Source organism: Apus apus, chromosome 10 (assembly GCF_020740795.1).
Source record: "Apus apus isolate bApuApu2 chromosome 10, bApuApu2.pri.cur, whole genome shotgun sequence".
NCBI lineage: Eukaryota > Metazoa > Chordata > Aves > Apodiformes > Apodidae > Apus > Apus apus.
Window position 1 is genome coordinate 5,190,183 of NC_067291.1, and position 14,806 is coordinate 5,204,988.

The following is a 14,806-nucleotide window of genomic DNA, read 5'->3' on the forward strand; positions in this document are numbered from 1 at the left end:
ATGGTCAGTTCTCTCTCAGGAGCTGTTTCTGTAGCAACTTGTTTGATGCTTGCAGTGGGTCTCTGTGCTTGAGCTTGCATTTGTTGCTCTTGGTGGTTTGTTTGGGCTTTTATCCCTCCCTATTCATTGCTGCCTTTGGCACAGGACATCCTTGGTAGTATTCTGGAGCACTGTTATTTCAGGGTGTGAAAGATTCTTAGGCCTTTAATCTGGGAATACAAACTACATCTGTCACCTGGGTATCTGTAGCAGTTTCTAAGCAACCACAAGAGTTTATTTTTTTTTCTGCAATTCATATTTAAGAAATAATTTGCTCATGCATGAACCAGAATCAGCCTGAGCACCACCCCAGGAGACAGAAACTGTAAACTGTAATTTAGGCTAATTCTAGTCTAAAACATGAATTAAGAGTATTTTATATAATCTTGGAAAATATACCATATAAATATATCTAAGTACTGAACAGGTACAATTAATGTGAGCACTGTAGGAAGCTTTTAGTAACTGTGGGAATGTGAAAAACCAAGTTGGAACATATTCTTGACATGTAAAAATATTTCCCACCTGCCTTGTTTGCATAAGAACAAGCTTTTAGCGAGTACATATTTGCATGTCAAAGTTAACAGTGGGGAAAATATTTTCACCATCATAAGAAAAATCCATAATCTTGGCACAGGCAATTTGCATTTAGTAAGTTTAAAGTATCTAAGTCCTTTCATGCTATATGGAAAGCATATGAACTTGCAACAGGGATTCTGTTTCAATGAGTTGATTTGCAAAGGTAAGAATGTGGAGCAGTAATAGATCTCATGTCTTTCCATGCATTAATTTGTAATACAGTTGGTTGTGACAGTCCCAACTGACTTATGCTTCTGAGTTGCATGCCACTGTTCTGTATCTTGGAATGAAACTGTAAGTTTAAGTTTCAAATGCTGCATACGTAATTGAAAGTAAGTACCTTGAAGAGGCAGTAAATTCAAGGAAATCTGGAGTTCTAAAAAAACATTATTTGGTGCTGCTGCTCATACATACAGTAGTTGGCAAATGCTGGCACAGCTGGAGCCTGTGAATCTGTGCAGATTCTCTTCTAACAGTAAAGCACCCTGGAAAATGCTTTTGGGACTAATTATGGCACCTTTCAGACTGTTAGTAACCCAACTTCAGGCCATCACTCTGAAGGCATGTTACATTTCTCCAGAAAAATTCTGCACGTGTCCTGTTACTCAATGCATAGACAGGCTTCATGGGTGATTTAACTAATGTGCTGGAGATTGTAGATAAACAATATCTAATTATATTATACTTATACAAAATAAGGCAGTAATTATGTATAGAAATGTAAGAAATACACAGCTTTGTAGCTGTTGAGATAAGCCTTGTCACTACCCTGTCAAAGGACTTGGAGAAGGCTGCTGATAGTAATCATCTATCAAAAAGGCATACCTGGGAGTCAGTAGATGTGTTCTTGGAATTTGCCCACAGGATCACTCTCTGAGTTTGAGCTGCATGTTACACAGATTTGAGTTTCTCTGAATTTCAGTCTGTTCAATTTGTTCGTGTGAAGTGGGGTTATGCTACCCTGTCTGCTGGCAGCTTTGTTTGTAAGCATATCATGCTCTAGTAGTAATTAGTGTTACACATTAATAAAATAGTACACACTATATATTTCTCTGTTATTAGTTCACTTCCTGCTCCATTGTATTTGATGTGTTAGCTGAGAGCAAAGTGGAATTAAAACCGTTTTTGCAGGACTGCGGGGAAGAAGCATTTCCTTTCTTAAATGTCCTAAACAGACCTTTTAATTTCAGTGTATTGCTTTGTTGCTTCAGGGAAGGTGGGGGATTAAAGGTCCAGAATATAAAAATATCCTTATGATGGAAGCAGATGCAAGTGGTGTCCTGCTGCATGAAAATATTTTGAAAGCTGCTGATTTGGAACTGTCAGGAAAACTCCAATGTAGTCCCATAGCTACTGGGCACTGCTTTCCTCGGCAGAGCATCTGAGTTGCTTTTGGGCTCCTGGGAGCAAATGGGGACTATTCGGGTACTACTCAGCTGCTCTGATCACTGCATTTTTTGTTGTCTGGAGAATATTTTGAAGTATTGTAGCACAGTCAACCTGGTCTTCTAGTTTATAGTTATCTTACAGTTTTGGCCTGATCCTGAGCTACGATGTTGCACTGCAGCGAAGCAGAACACAGTAGCATTGGGAGGTGATTCTTGTTTAACAGTAAACAGTCAGTTAGGGATTTAATGGCATGTAAAATGCAGTGTTTGTAAAAGTGGGCATGACTTTTTGAAAATGGTGTTAAGAGTACAGCTAAAGCTAGAGCTGCTCCATTGTAAGACAGTACTAGATGTGATCTTATGTGTTGTCACAGTCTAGTTAGTTATAAACTGGATTAAATAAAAGCTCTCTGAAGCAATCTGGGACCTTGTGAATGGATTTCAGTTCTTCACAGGAGACTTAACAGCACTTCTGATTTTTAATATATGACAGCAAGAGTTGTGTTTCTACTCCTGTTCGGACTAGGCTAGTTCAGGAAAACCAATGTAGCCTGATCCTAACACCACTGTGGCAAAGAAAGGCCTTTCTTGGGATGTTGTAGTTATCTACCTAATGCACACAGTCTGTGTTTCTGGGAGCACATCTGAGATGTGGACTGCTGGTCTGTGATACTGTAAAGGACTGTCGGCACGGTCCTATCCAAAAAGACTTGTGGCAGTTGAGTTATTCCTGAGCATACACAAGTCCCTTCTTAAATCCATGTATTCAGAAGGGAAGCTGCTGGGATTTAGAGATACATACAGAGATTTTTGCCATGCACTAAACTGAATTCCGTAGGTGTGTTTTTATAGGTATGAAGTTCAATTTTAAAAGTAAGAGCTTTCACATCATATATCTTGATGGCATTTTCTAGACTGTGCCAGCTCCTTTGTTTTTTGTAAGCTGGCTACAATCCTGCTGTATTTTTGACCCTCTTTTGTTCTGTGGTAGCTAATACACAAATATGTACTGATAACTCACTTTCAATTTAAGTATCTGAATTTTGGTTTTCTTGCGTAAAATACAGTTCCTCTTTACCTTGTTATTTCTCTTTTGCATTGGCCAGTTGTGTGAACTGGGTGGCACGATGGTGACCCTCTGGTAAAGGTGTTGCATTCATTTTCAGGCAGGGCAAACTTCAAAATTACTTTTTATGATCTCAGAGGCATGAGATTGGAAGAAACCTTCCTAGTGTCATTGTAGCTCTTTGGTCAAAATGTGAGCTCTCCTTTCTGGCTTTGAAATGCTGATTCTAGCCTTCTTGTGGGTTCTTAAACACCTTCTCAAATGACCCATTTTAATAACCCAAAAGCTATTATATAACGAGCAGCCATAATTTACTCCAAAGCTCCGGGGGACCCTTGCAGTTCAGCAATGAATAGTTAATGCAGTATAATGTTTAGCAGGTTATTAGTTTTCACTGTACAAATGCTGATCAGGGAATGCTTTTATAAGGTGTTTAAAAGAAAATGTAATTAACTGGTTGCGTGCTTCTGTTGCAGCTCAAATTGAAATTATTCCATGCAAGATCTGTGGAGACAAATCATCAGGAATCCATTATGGTGTCATTACATGTGAAGGCTGCAAGGTAAGCTTCTAAAATATTAAGTCTTAAAACAGCATTTAGCTTTTTGACAGAGATTACTTCCCTTTTTAAAGAGCAAGCATTGCACCAAAGGTGAATCAGTGGATTTTGTCTCAATAGGAAATCAGCTGGGTTTCTGAAGTACTTTTATTTGGGTTTTAATTAGAGCATTTTTGTGACACACATGCAGATTTTGAGGCAAGTTTCAAAAATGATGCAGTTGTGCTGTGTGTGCCATAAACTGTCTCTCTGTGAATAAGCGAATGTACAGAAAGATGATCTGCTTCTAGCACACCTTGTGGATTCACTTGTGAGGGAGTTTGGGGCTTCCTTGCCTCTCCTTCTTCATTTTTGCTTTGTAAAGTGCTAAGAAGCTGTGTTGAAATATGCAAGAGTTCTGTGACTTCTCAATTTTCTTTTGTAATCTGCTACAGTTACAAATCTGTTCTGTTTGCTATAGAAGATGCTGCTGCACAATCAGCACGTGCTACTGGTGTCAGGCATACTCAGGTCTCCCTGGAAGCAGTGACTATCCCTTGCGATGCAACCATTCCTGTGTAGGTTTAGGCTTTGGATTTCTTTCTGGATTTGTACCTTCAGTAACTTGTGTGAACCAAAGATTACACTAGAAGTATTATATCTTGTATTATTTTGTCTCTCACAGCCAAGAATTAAATCAGACAATGCTAACACAGTGCCAGAGCACTGTGAAGTTAACCACTCCTTTTTATCTCTAGTACAGAATTCTAGCACCAGCTTGGAAATGACACAGTGAGCACGGCTGTGTTCTAGCTTGTTGCTCTCTTCATGTATGTACGGGTTGCAGTCCCGTGCTGATAAGTTTTCCACTGTTAATCTACACTTTATGTGTGAAGAATTTATGATAGTTTTTAGTCTGCTCACCTGACAAGCTTGGTATCTACTGCTCATCTTCAAAAAGTAACTTCCTTGCTTTCACATTATACACATCTCTTGTATTTTTTTTCCACAGAAGATTTTTATGTTTTCATTAACACATTCTGTCAGTCTCAAGGAAGTATTGGTAAGAAGAAAGTAAAAAAAGACCGTCTGAATGATAGAGAACAGCATTTTCTGCCCTTTGTAACTACTGTTGCTGTGGAAAATGCAAGAAATGCACTAAAAATGCTTTGATGATAAAGTGGTTAGTTTTTTCAGCTTTATGTGGTTGAGCAGCATTTATCAGATTTCAGCTGTGTGAAGTGGCAAACATTTGCAGTGAGAAATCTGCTGTATGACCATCCAAAGAGTATCAAGTTATGTTCAGGGTCTGAGATTTGTTGAGTCCTTAACCAGTCTGGGACCAGCATCCCTGAGACTGCCTCAAGATCCATCATGAACACCATTCCCAACAGACTGGGGTTATGAGAACGGGCCTTTCTCAACATGGCTTGTTGCAGAACAGGAACAGGCTGCCGAAGGAAAGTTGCCAGCTGTGTTATCTTTTGCTTCATCTTCATGCAGATCTTTGGCCTTGCCTTCTCCTAAGCCCCCTGTGTGAGAAAAGCCTCCACAAAAAGCAGCAGGACAGCTGCATGCATGAAGCAACAGAGCACACAGTGCTCCCAGTCCCACTAGGTATTTTGTAACTGGTAGGCACCTAGCACTGTGGGGAAGCAACAAGTAGATCCACTGGGCATTCCTCCATCAGAGTGATTGTACTTTCCCAGGAATAAATGCAAATGTGAGTTATTAGGAGAGAAGTCCTTTGTGTACCTCCAGCAGTCAGAATAATTGATGCTAGCCTGATAGTGAGAAATGCATGTGCAGCTCCTCATGTTTTAGAACAACTGTTTTTTCTTCGAATTATGTATATATTGAGTTCTCTGGGAGCAATGTGCAATCCTTGATCTGCTTCTGAGAAACCCACCAGAATGGTCAGCTGGTGGGAAAGGACAAGAGGGAAGGCAGGTGGGCAGATGGGCTCAGCACACTGAAACCCATTTGAACCTTGAAAGCAGAGTGTGTGTAAGACAGATGGTGGCCCTATGAAGTTAGACATTTTCACCATCTCTTGGAGTAGCAATAATCAAGTTTTCTAGCCATACAGTTTCAGGCAGAATTTTAAAGCAAATTAATATCAACTAAGTTACTGTCCTTTCAGAAGGGGACTAACACTGTCGGTCACTCTAATGCTAGAGGCCAGATGACATGCCAGTAGTGACAGACAGGGGAGTGCTAGTGGGCACAACTCACAAAAGAGTTTAAATTATCATGGCCTGGACAGCATTTAAAACGCCCTAGTGTAGCAGATGGATGTTGTTTGTGCCATGCTCTTCCACAGTAATGTCAACAAAGTCTCACCCAACAGAACTATTTTGGCTGGTGAAAAAGTTGGCGCAGCTTGGCTTCTGCCAGAGCCAGGTGTGTATTGGTATGTTTTTTCCCCAGCTTTTCTGTGGGTATGATCTCTGCAGGTTTGAGCATGCTTACATTGCTCTTCATGTTATGCTAGATCTTCCTTTGTAAAAAGTACTTTGCTGTGAAAACCTAGTTCCCAGTCCTGTGCTCTGATCCCTGGAGCCAATGTCCTGCACCAGTGGACACTCCCAGACGAGTCAGTGAGAGTCTGCACAGGTGCTACAAACCCATCCATGTGCATCAGATGGCAGGATTGGAGCCTTGGTCCTCAGAAGGGAACAGATGTGCTGCTGCCCTCTCAAGCCAGGCCTGTCAAAAATGATCTACAGGCAGCAAGAGCAGCAGCAAAATGGGATGTTTTCAGCTCTTACTGTTTTTCACTCGAGTTTGGTGTGAACTTTGTTACTTAACAGTAATGCTAACTTAAGTGCTGCTGTGTTAATACTAGTAACCACCAGAAGTCAATTTTATTTAAAACAGAAACAGAGGTTTTAGTTGCAAAGATCTACTTGGCAATCCTTGTCTGTAACATGTATGAAATCACAAACAAGCTCTTGTCAAACTGACTTTTACTGATTCTGTTGCTCTTCTACAGGTTTCACCCTTGCACTTCACGTAACTGAAAGCTTTCTGACCAGTTTTTGTTATATGTAGTTTGAAATTAAGTTGCTGTTAATGAACTATGTCTTTTAATTTGTAGATGCAGTGACTTGCTTTTGCTGTCAATAGTGTCAGTTCATACCCAAGTGACCCACAAATGTATTAGTAGAATCCCTCTTAGTGTATGCAGTTGGTCTCACAAAACCATCCACACAGGGCAGTCTGGGCATTTCTGATATTTTCAGAGATTTTAAAGTACTGGCTTTTGTCTCTTGTGTCATTTAAGACATAAGATGGTCTCATTCAGTGTAACTGCAAAGAATGTTACTCCAGAAAACAATACCTGGTGTATTATCACTTTCCATCTTGCATTGCTTTTGTTCATTCATTCACTTTCTATACTAGCCAATTTTTCACTACTCTGTTGAACATGGAGTGTTATATTAGCATTGCAAACATTTACCCTGAATTAATGCTTTTGAAGCATTTCCTTTTTTTTTGTCTACCCAATTTCAAGCAAAACGTGTTAGAAAAGAAGAAAAGCCATGTCAGAAAAGCCATGTTGCAGAAAGGGCTAGGTAGAAGCCTTGTATAACCTGATAAGCACAATCTCTATTTTATTACATATGTAAAGCTAATTTTTTTCCTCATTTTCAGTGACATTATAATAATGTTACCAGATACTTTATTAACAGTTATTAAACAATATTGTTGCTGTATCCTTTACAACTAAAGTATGTGCTCATTGTCATAAAAGGGTTAAAAATCCAATTTAAATGATCACCCATCTTTCATATGACAAGTGTACTTTTATGATATGTTTCTTTGAAGAAAATCTGCAATAGCTTGCTATAAAAAAAGTAAAAGAATGAGCCCCCCCAACTAATTGTTAATTGCTTAGAATATTGCAAAACTTAATGATACGTGGAAGTCTTTAAGTATTAGCCATAAATCATGGGATTATGAATAAGCCTTTGTTGTCACAGGCTTGCATACAGTCATTCCAGAACGTCTGCCATTAGGATGCAGCAAGGCAGCTGTCAGCTGTTTTCTTGTAATTAAACAGCCAATGAGCAGCTAATTAAGACATATGTGTATACAGAAGTGGAAGTGGGCATGTTAATGAACTGTAGGAATCAATTCATTAAATGAAAATTTGTCAAAAGACCAAACATGAGATCAGCATTTCAGCCTGTGCCGCAGTGGAGAGGGAGCCTGTGCTGTGCCATTTGGGACATCAGGGAAGCACAACCAGCTTTGCCCCTGCTAAGGAGCAAGCTCAAGACACAAATGTCTGTACTACTGAGCCACTGAGCAGTGAAGCTATCGAGACTATTAACAGACTTTGTGAAAACAGCTATTTACATTTCAAAGTTCTTTTTTAACAAGTTGTTATTCAAACTGACTGATGAAAAGTTCTTGTGCCCTTTTTTCGCAAACTTGATTTCTTGGCAGCCTATGAAAACCCATATATTATGTTGTATATAAATAGGAGTCTGAAATGCAGAAGCTATGGCTTGTAATCTGCTGTGCTCTTTTGGCACTGTATTAAAACATCTACATAAAAAGGGAGATGTGCAAAGCTCAGTGACACCATCAGAATTAGCTGGATCTTCGCACTGCCATCAGGAGACAGGACTCCATGCACTCACCACCAGAGACCTTGGGTCAGGCTGTGCCCTCAGCCAGTGGGGTGACACGGGGATGTTTGTTAGTGCAGCAGTAGTTTTGTTCGTGTGTGTTATCAGGAGGGTCCACTCTGCCTGTGGCCCATTAGGCAATCCTCTGAACGTGAAATAATGGAGGTGAACATGCATGCAATTAAGAGCTTGTGGCCTGGGCTGGTTTGCATAATGCTTGAGTGTATACACGTGTACCGTGCATGCATCCACCTCCTTCCTGGTAGAAAAATTACAGCTAGCGCTGTGCCTCTGGCAAAAGCGAGGAAATAGAACAACAGAATATATCATCTCTTCTTCTAATAAAAGGGGAGAAAAACAATCTAGGAAAAAAATACATGTACTTACAGATGCTCCTGGAATGATGCTTCCTTACATGTCTTATGCGAGACCCACGGACCACCAAAATGTTAAAAAACTCACAAATAAATGAAAACAATGTAGAATAACTTTGAGAGTAAAAACCCCTTGGTTTAACTTCATTGTCAATTCAATGCCAAATCTCAGTTATGTCTCTTTCTGAGCTCTGGACAAGGTTAGATTAATTTCTGAAGTCTGAGGCAAGGGGTTTTTTGCTTCAGTTACTGCTGATGTTTTCAACATGCCCACATAACATTGTAGGGTTTGTTTTCAAAAGCACTCTACTACCTCTCTGGTTTGTAAAGCGCAAGAGCTTTTAAAGGCCCCAGTTTCAGGCATTTCTGCTCTATTGCAAATTTAGCTTCAAGCTGTAACTTAGCTGATATATTGTACACTAAAATGTATTGAGCAGCTGTGTCTCTAGGGAAAAACTGAAAAGCAAAAAGCCCAGTATTTTCTCCATTGTAATACTAAAAATAATCCTCAGCTTGACAAAACTATTCTCTATAGAGATACATGCCAAACTGGCACTGCAGAGTCAGTGTACATCTCAGCTAAAGGAAAACATACAGATCTTTGAGGCTATTGGGCCAGGTTCGTTTTACCATATGGATTAAGCTGACCTTCAGGATCACAGTGGTGGCAGAAGATGTAATGCAGTTCACTTGTGAGCGTGACATTCAGTGCAACTCTTAAAGTGTTTGGAGAACTGAATTGTTAAGGGACTGATAATGTGGAGATGCAGAGCCTTGATCAGTCAAGTCACAGATCAGGTCAAGTCCTAATCCTGTTTTTCTAGTGAACTGCATTCACTGCATGTGTACTTGTCCTGGGGTGACAGGCTCCACTCAGGGGGCTAAGAGAACTGGAAACGAAGCTAACTAAGGGTTAGTTAACTTACCTAAGGGTTGGTTCCTCCAGGTGGATCTGTCATGATGTTGGAATAGTAGAAAATTCCATGGTATTTCAGGTTTTCTTTAGAGTGAAATGCACTCCTGCAGAGCTCAGTATGTGCAATACCTTCTGTTTCAGTGACGATCATCTCACTGTTGACAAATATTAAAAAACAGTTCAAAGTTCAATCATATAGAAACAATGAAAATAATAAATGGGTGAGAAACAATGTACAGGAAAACAGGATTAAAGACAGACATCTTCAGTTTCTTCATTTTTTTTTTTATACTTCATGTTCTTCTTCAAGCTTTAATAAAAGGAGCATGATCAATGAAGACTGGTGCCCTCCTCATAAGATCAAGTGGGGGGCTTTATCTCAGTGTTGTGTCATGTTTCTGTCTGCAAGAAATTTGCTAGGAAGTCTCTCACTTGTCATGCAGAAGTCCTTCCTGTTGATTATTTCACTAAGTGTCTGGAAAGAGTGTGTATGTGCTGAGGGAGTCCAGAGCACGGCCTTCAAATAAATAAAAAATTGGTAAAAGTCCAGCTTTAATTAAAAAGTGCCCAGCCTTTCTGAGGAAGTGTTTTCTTTGCAGTGCTGTTAATTAATCCACCATGTGGCAAAATAAAACTAAAATACTGGGCTCACTGGTCTCAAATGCCTCCCTAGAATGACTACATCTTTGCAGAATCCTTGTGAAGTAGGTATTACACACACACCAGCTAATGTTTGGACAGTCTGTGGCAAAAAGATGAAATTAACTTCAAAGCAGAGAGCTGGCACAGTGCTTAATAACATGTGCCGTTCTGATGGGGAGAACGAAGTTGTAGCTATTGGGGAACCTTCCAGCACTAGCTTTGGTTGGAGTTGGGTCTACCCACTGCAGTTGACTCAGGAAAAAAGGTAATACATAAAACCTGTTTCAGCATCCCCCCTCCTTAGAAATCTAAACCCTGTGCTGAGTTGAACAAAACCTCAGTTGTCAGCATCAAACTCATTAAGAAAAACATGGTTTTTAATTGTTCTTAGTAGAAGAAACTGCTCAGCATCATGCTCTGTATTTTTAAACACACAAACTTTGGTGACACCAAGCATCAGAGCCTGCCATTGTCATCTCCAGAGAGCAGAACAGGGTAGCAGCTGCTGAATCCTCCCTATTTTGGAGATCTATGCTGACCCAGGAAAGATAGGAAATCAAGGAAATCTAGATCTATAATTAGTTTTATCTCATTTGGAAAGAACTGGTGTACCATATGTAATATGGGATCAGTAAAATCAGTGAAAAAATGTGTAATTCCTTTATGTGTCACAACATTTTTTAACTATTTCCATTTCCTACTATTTACTGGGTTTTGTTTGTCTCTAGGAAAGAAAATAACTCAGAAACCTCTTAACTTCCTTTAGTTGATTGTAGTGCACTTGAACTGCATTTTCTGTTGGGTATGGTACCTTTCAGAGTCTTTATTTGCTCCATCAGCTAGCAGCTTCTTGACTTGTGTTTTGCAATTCTGTTGCAGGGCTTTTTCAGAAGGAGTCAGCAAAGTAATGCCACGTACTCCTGTCCTCGTCAGAAGAACTGCTTGATTGACCGAACCAGCAGAAACCGCTGCCAACACTGCCGGTTACAGAAATGCCTTGCTGTGGGGATGTCTCGAGATGGTGAGCTCTGCTGACAAGAGGCACACCTGCCAACAGTACAAGAATGTTTAGTTTGCCATGTGTTCAACAGCACAGGATTTTAAATATAACTGTGCATTAGGCTGATAGCTGAGATTGTGAGGTTTTTGTATGTTGCTATATATTCACATAAATATATATAAATAGGGGCATGTAAGAAGTTATTGGATTTCTTTTTTTCCCCTACTTAGCTATTATAGGTCCCAGCTTTGCCTATGGTCACTTCTTGAAGATGCAGTTTTTAGTCTAATGTTAATATTTTGTCTGCATTATTTTCACTCCAATTTAAGTGACACAGCTGCAAGTACTACTAGTTACCATACTGGTACAGATCAGAATTGTTTTGCAATATATAGAGAAGTTTAAACATGTGTATAATGAATAATGGAAACATGCAAAGATAAAATAGCAGTGTTTTTTCAGAGATAGAATTCTGAAGAAAATGTGTGCTAGTGCTGTTAATATTAAGCTCAGAATTACACCTTGTGTAATGACAAAAAAACCACCTCTGTAAAATGGAAGCTTATGTAACTCAATTAGAACTGGATTTGCAGCTGATCCTTGCACGCCTACCCCACAGATGTAACAAAGCTGCCATTGCTTACCCAAACTGAAGATGAAATTGTTTTTCCCTTGCCATAGTGACAGCAGCTCTACATGTTCTACAAATCCAGATGCATTACTCTGTGTACATGAGGCCTGATTAAGGACATTTTCAGATTGCATTTCCTTCTTGAATTACACTGTCTTGATTTTTTTATTGGACGTGAAACTAAAAAACCTGAAAAGGTTGATCATGTAATGACTAGTCCCTCTGACGTGTTTGCTTTCCCGTAGAAAAGTACAAGTTGGTAGTCACCACCTTCCTCAACAATGAGGGTTTCACAGCTGATAACAGGTCCCAGAAGTTGTGTACTACGTTATTAGGAATTCCCTGGATGTTGTAAACCAGTTGCTTCTGGCTTATGCTTAATGTTAGTACTTCTGAAAGGAGTCATAATTTTGTGGATAGATACACGTGCAGGCACACACACACATATATGTAGGTTTAACAATGATTCACTGTGTAAAGATTTTTTTCTTGTCATAGTAAGCTGCAACGAAAGCAGGTTCTTTGGTTCTTCTGGTGTGCTTTGGTCCTGGTGTCAGTTAAGCTTGCTTTTGACAGACCCCATGCCTTTCTGTCTAACTCCAGGTTCACTTAGTGGTATGAATATACAACTGGTAGGAACTGGACAGTTTATTTCAGGCCCAGCACACTCTGGTTTAGCTTCAACTTTTCCAGGTATGATTTGAAGGATGAAGAGATGCATCTGTCAACTTTGGTGGACATATAAAACCTTTTTTTGTATAGAAGGGGACGGTTAATGAACAGTGATTTGTAATAGTCCATTTAAGTAGCATGTTAAAACAGCCTTCAAAGAGCAGATGCTGCAGCTATGTTACCCGTGACCGACAAGTGATTCTTAGGTCTGCCCATCCTGCTGATTTGCCTTTTATATTGTGTCCTGTGGTGTAGGATTTGAAGACAATTAAAATGCAGTAGTGGATTTGTAAAAATGTAACATAGTCTGTGTCTGTATTTCAGCTGTAAAGTTTGGTCGAATGTCAAAAAAGCAGAGGGACAGCCTGTACGCGGAGGTGCAGAAACATCGAATGCAGCAGCAGCAGCGAGATCATCAGCAGCAACCAGGAGAGGCAGAACCACTAACACCAACATACAATATCACCACCAATGGGTTAACAGAGCTACACGATGACCTCAGTAATTACATTGATGGGCATACCCCTGAAGGTAGCAAAGCAGACTCTGCAGTTAGCAGCTTCTACTTAGACATACAGCCTTCTCCAGATCAGTCGGGTCTTGATATTAATGGAATCAAACCAGAACCAATATGTGACTACACACCAGCATCGGGCTTCTTCCCTTATTGTTCTTTTACAAATGGGGAGACCTCTCCAACTGTGTCCATGGCAGAATTAGGTAATGAGAGAGAAAAGCTTCCATTGTAATTGTCTTAATAGTACCCTTTGGATTAAAGTGATACGTTTAGCCAGGTGACAGTGAGAATGCTGCTTCAGCACAGCTGTGAGCATGTATGGCCAGTCTTCTGTGAAGTGCACAGCACCCTAGCCGGGGTATGTGGTGAACACCTTACAGAAGTGGACTAAAAATTCCAGGAGCTTGTGGCTGAGCCGCTCTAGTGGTGTTGCGTTTGTTTTCAGTGCTTGTAATAGAATCCTTTGAATACTGATTAACAAGCTAATGTTTAGCGCTGAGTCAACAGACAGAGTATTTCTTTATTTGCAGATTATTTTGGAACATTTTATCTTTTTCATTACCTCAATACTCTTTATTTTCTAACATAAAGTGATTAGGCCAGTTTTCTTCTGTCCTCTACCTGGGAAATACAAAACCAAAGCACCAGTCTAATCTGAGGATTGTTCTCTTTGCCACTGGTTGAAGACAATCTGGCCCCAGATACTTAAGAAGATCTTTGAATGTAGCAAGTTTTGATAATTTCCGAGATTCTTACAATGATCACATTAATGAGCCTGTTTTCTTTAAGCTCTTCCCTGATATATTGCACTAGGGCTGAATTCCACAACCATGACTTGTCAACATCTGAGACTCAAGTTAGTGTGCTGTGTGGACTGGTTATAAACAAACTGGAACAGGACCTGAGAGAAGTGGTTTTAAGATTCTGTTACTTATATAAGTACTCAGGCATTTAAAACTCAGGCATTTTGCTTGCTTAAGCAACATTTTTGCTAATTACTCCAGTTTGAAAACTTAAAAATAGTTTTTAAAAGCAGGTATTCCAAGTTAATTTTTTATTTTTACTAACTTTTTTTTAATTAGAGACAAGTATATAATAGAAAATACTGCTTGGTTTATTTTAGTGTATGTTCTTTTGAGAAGTTTTGCAGGAAGGAAAAGACAAGAAGATTTACTTTTTAATGTCCTTATGTTGCAGAATGCAGTTCTCTGCAATATAACTTGTTTTGACAGCCAAAATATTGCGTCTGGCTTGAGTTCAAACAACTTTAGTTACAGATAAGTGAAAATGAGACCAAAAAAATCAGGATAAAGGCTATGGCACCATCTTTGTCTCAAATTGTTGTTAATATTCTTGTGGGAATTAGTAAAAGATGTACATTAAACCCACAGAAAAAAAAAGGAAAGGCTTTTCCTTGCTAGACCAGGAGTGTAGAACAGTGGCCTAAAATAAGTTTCTCATGTTCCTTACCTTTGTTTACACACTGCTTGCATTTAAACCCTACAGAGCATGATTTGGGTGCCCAGCATTGACATTAACAAACAATGTTTGAAGAATGTTTGTCTTCCAGACTAAGGTTTCAATTTAGAAAGGTGTGGCTGTTCAATGAAAGTATTTAGGTGTGTGCTGAAATACAGTTCGGAACTGAGGCTGAGGGTTGTGAACAACACCATAATATTTCACCTTCTGTATCCTGCAAGAGTACAGGTATAATGCTGTCAGTTCTTGCTAGTGACAACCAAAGTTTAAAGTACACAGTTGTAAGAAAAAAAGAACTTGCTGTGAAATACAAGAAAGCTATGAC

General features: G+C 39.5%; 1 protein-coding gene across 3 annotated transcripts in view; it reads left to right on the plus strand.

Annotated features, from left to right (window-relative positions):
• RORA (RAR related orphan receptor A) overlaps positions 1 to 14,806 on the plus strand; it is a 356,756-nt gene that overhangs the window by 324,281 nt on the left and 17,669 nt on the right. For all 3 annotated transcript variants that reach the window (XM_051628156.1, XM_051628157.1, XM_051628158.1), the window contains 3 exons: positions 3,549 to 3,634; positions 11,062 to 11,203; positions 12,810 to 13,205. In XM_051628156.1, coding sequence (XP_051484116.1) covers positions 3,549 to 3,634; positions 11,062 to 11,203; positions 12,810 to 13,205 — 624 coding nt within the window. The remainder of the gene's footprint in view (positions 1 to 3,548; positions 3,635 to 11,061; positions 11,204 to 12,809; positions 13,206 to 14,806) is intronic.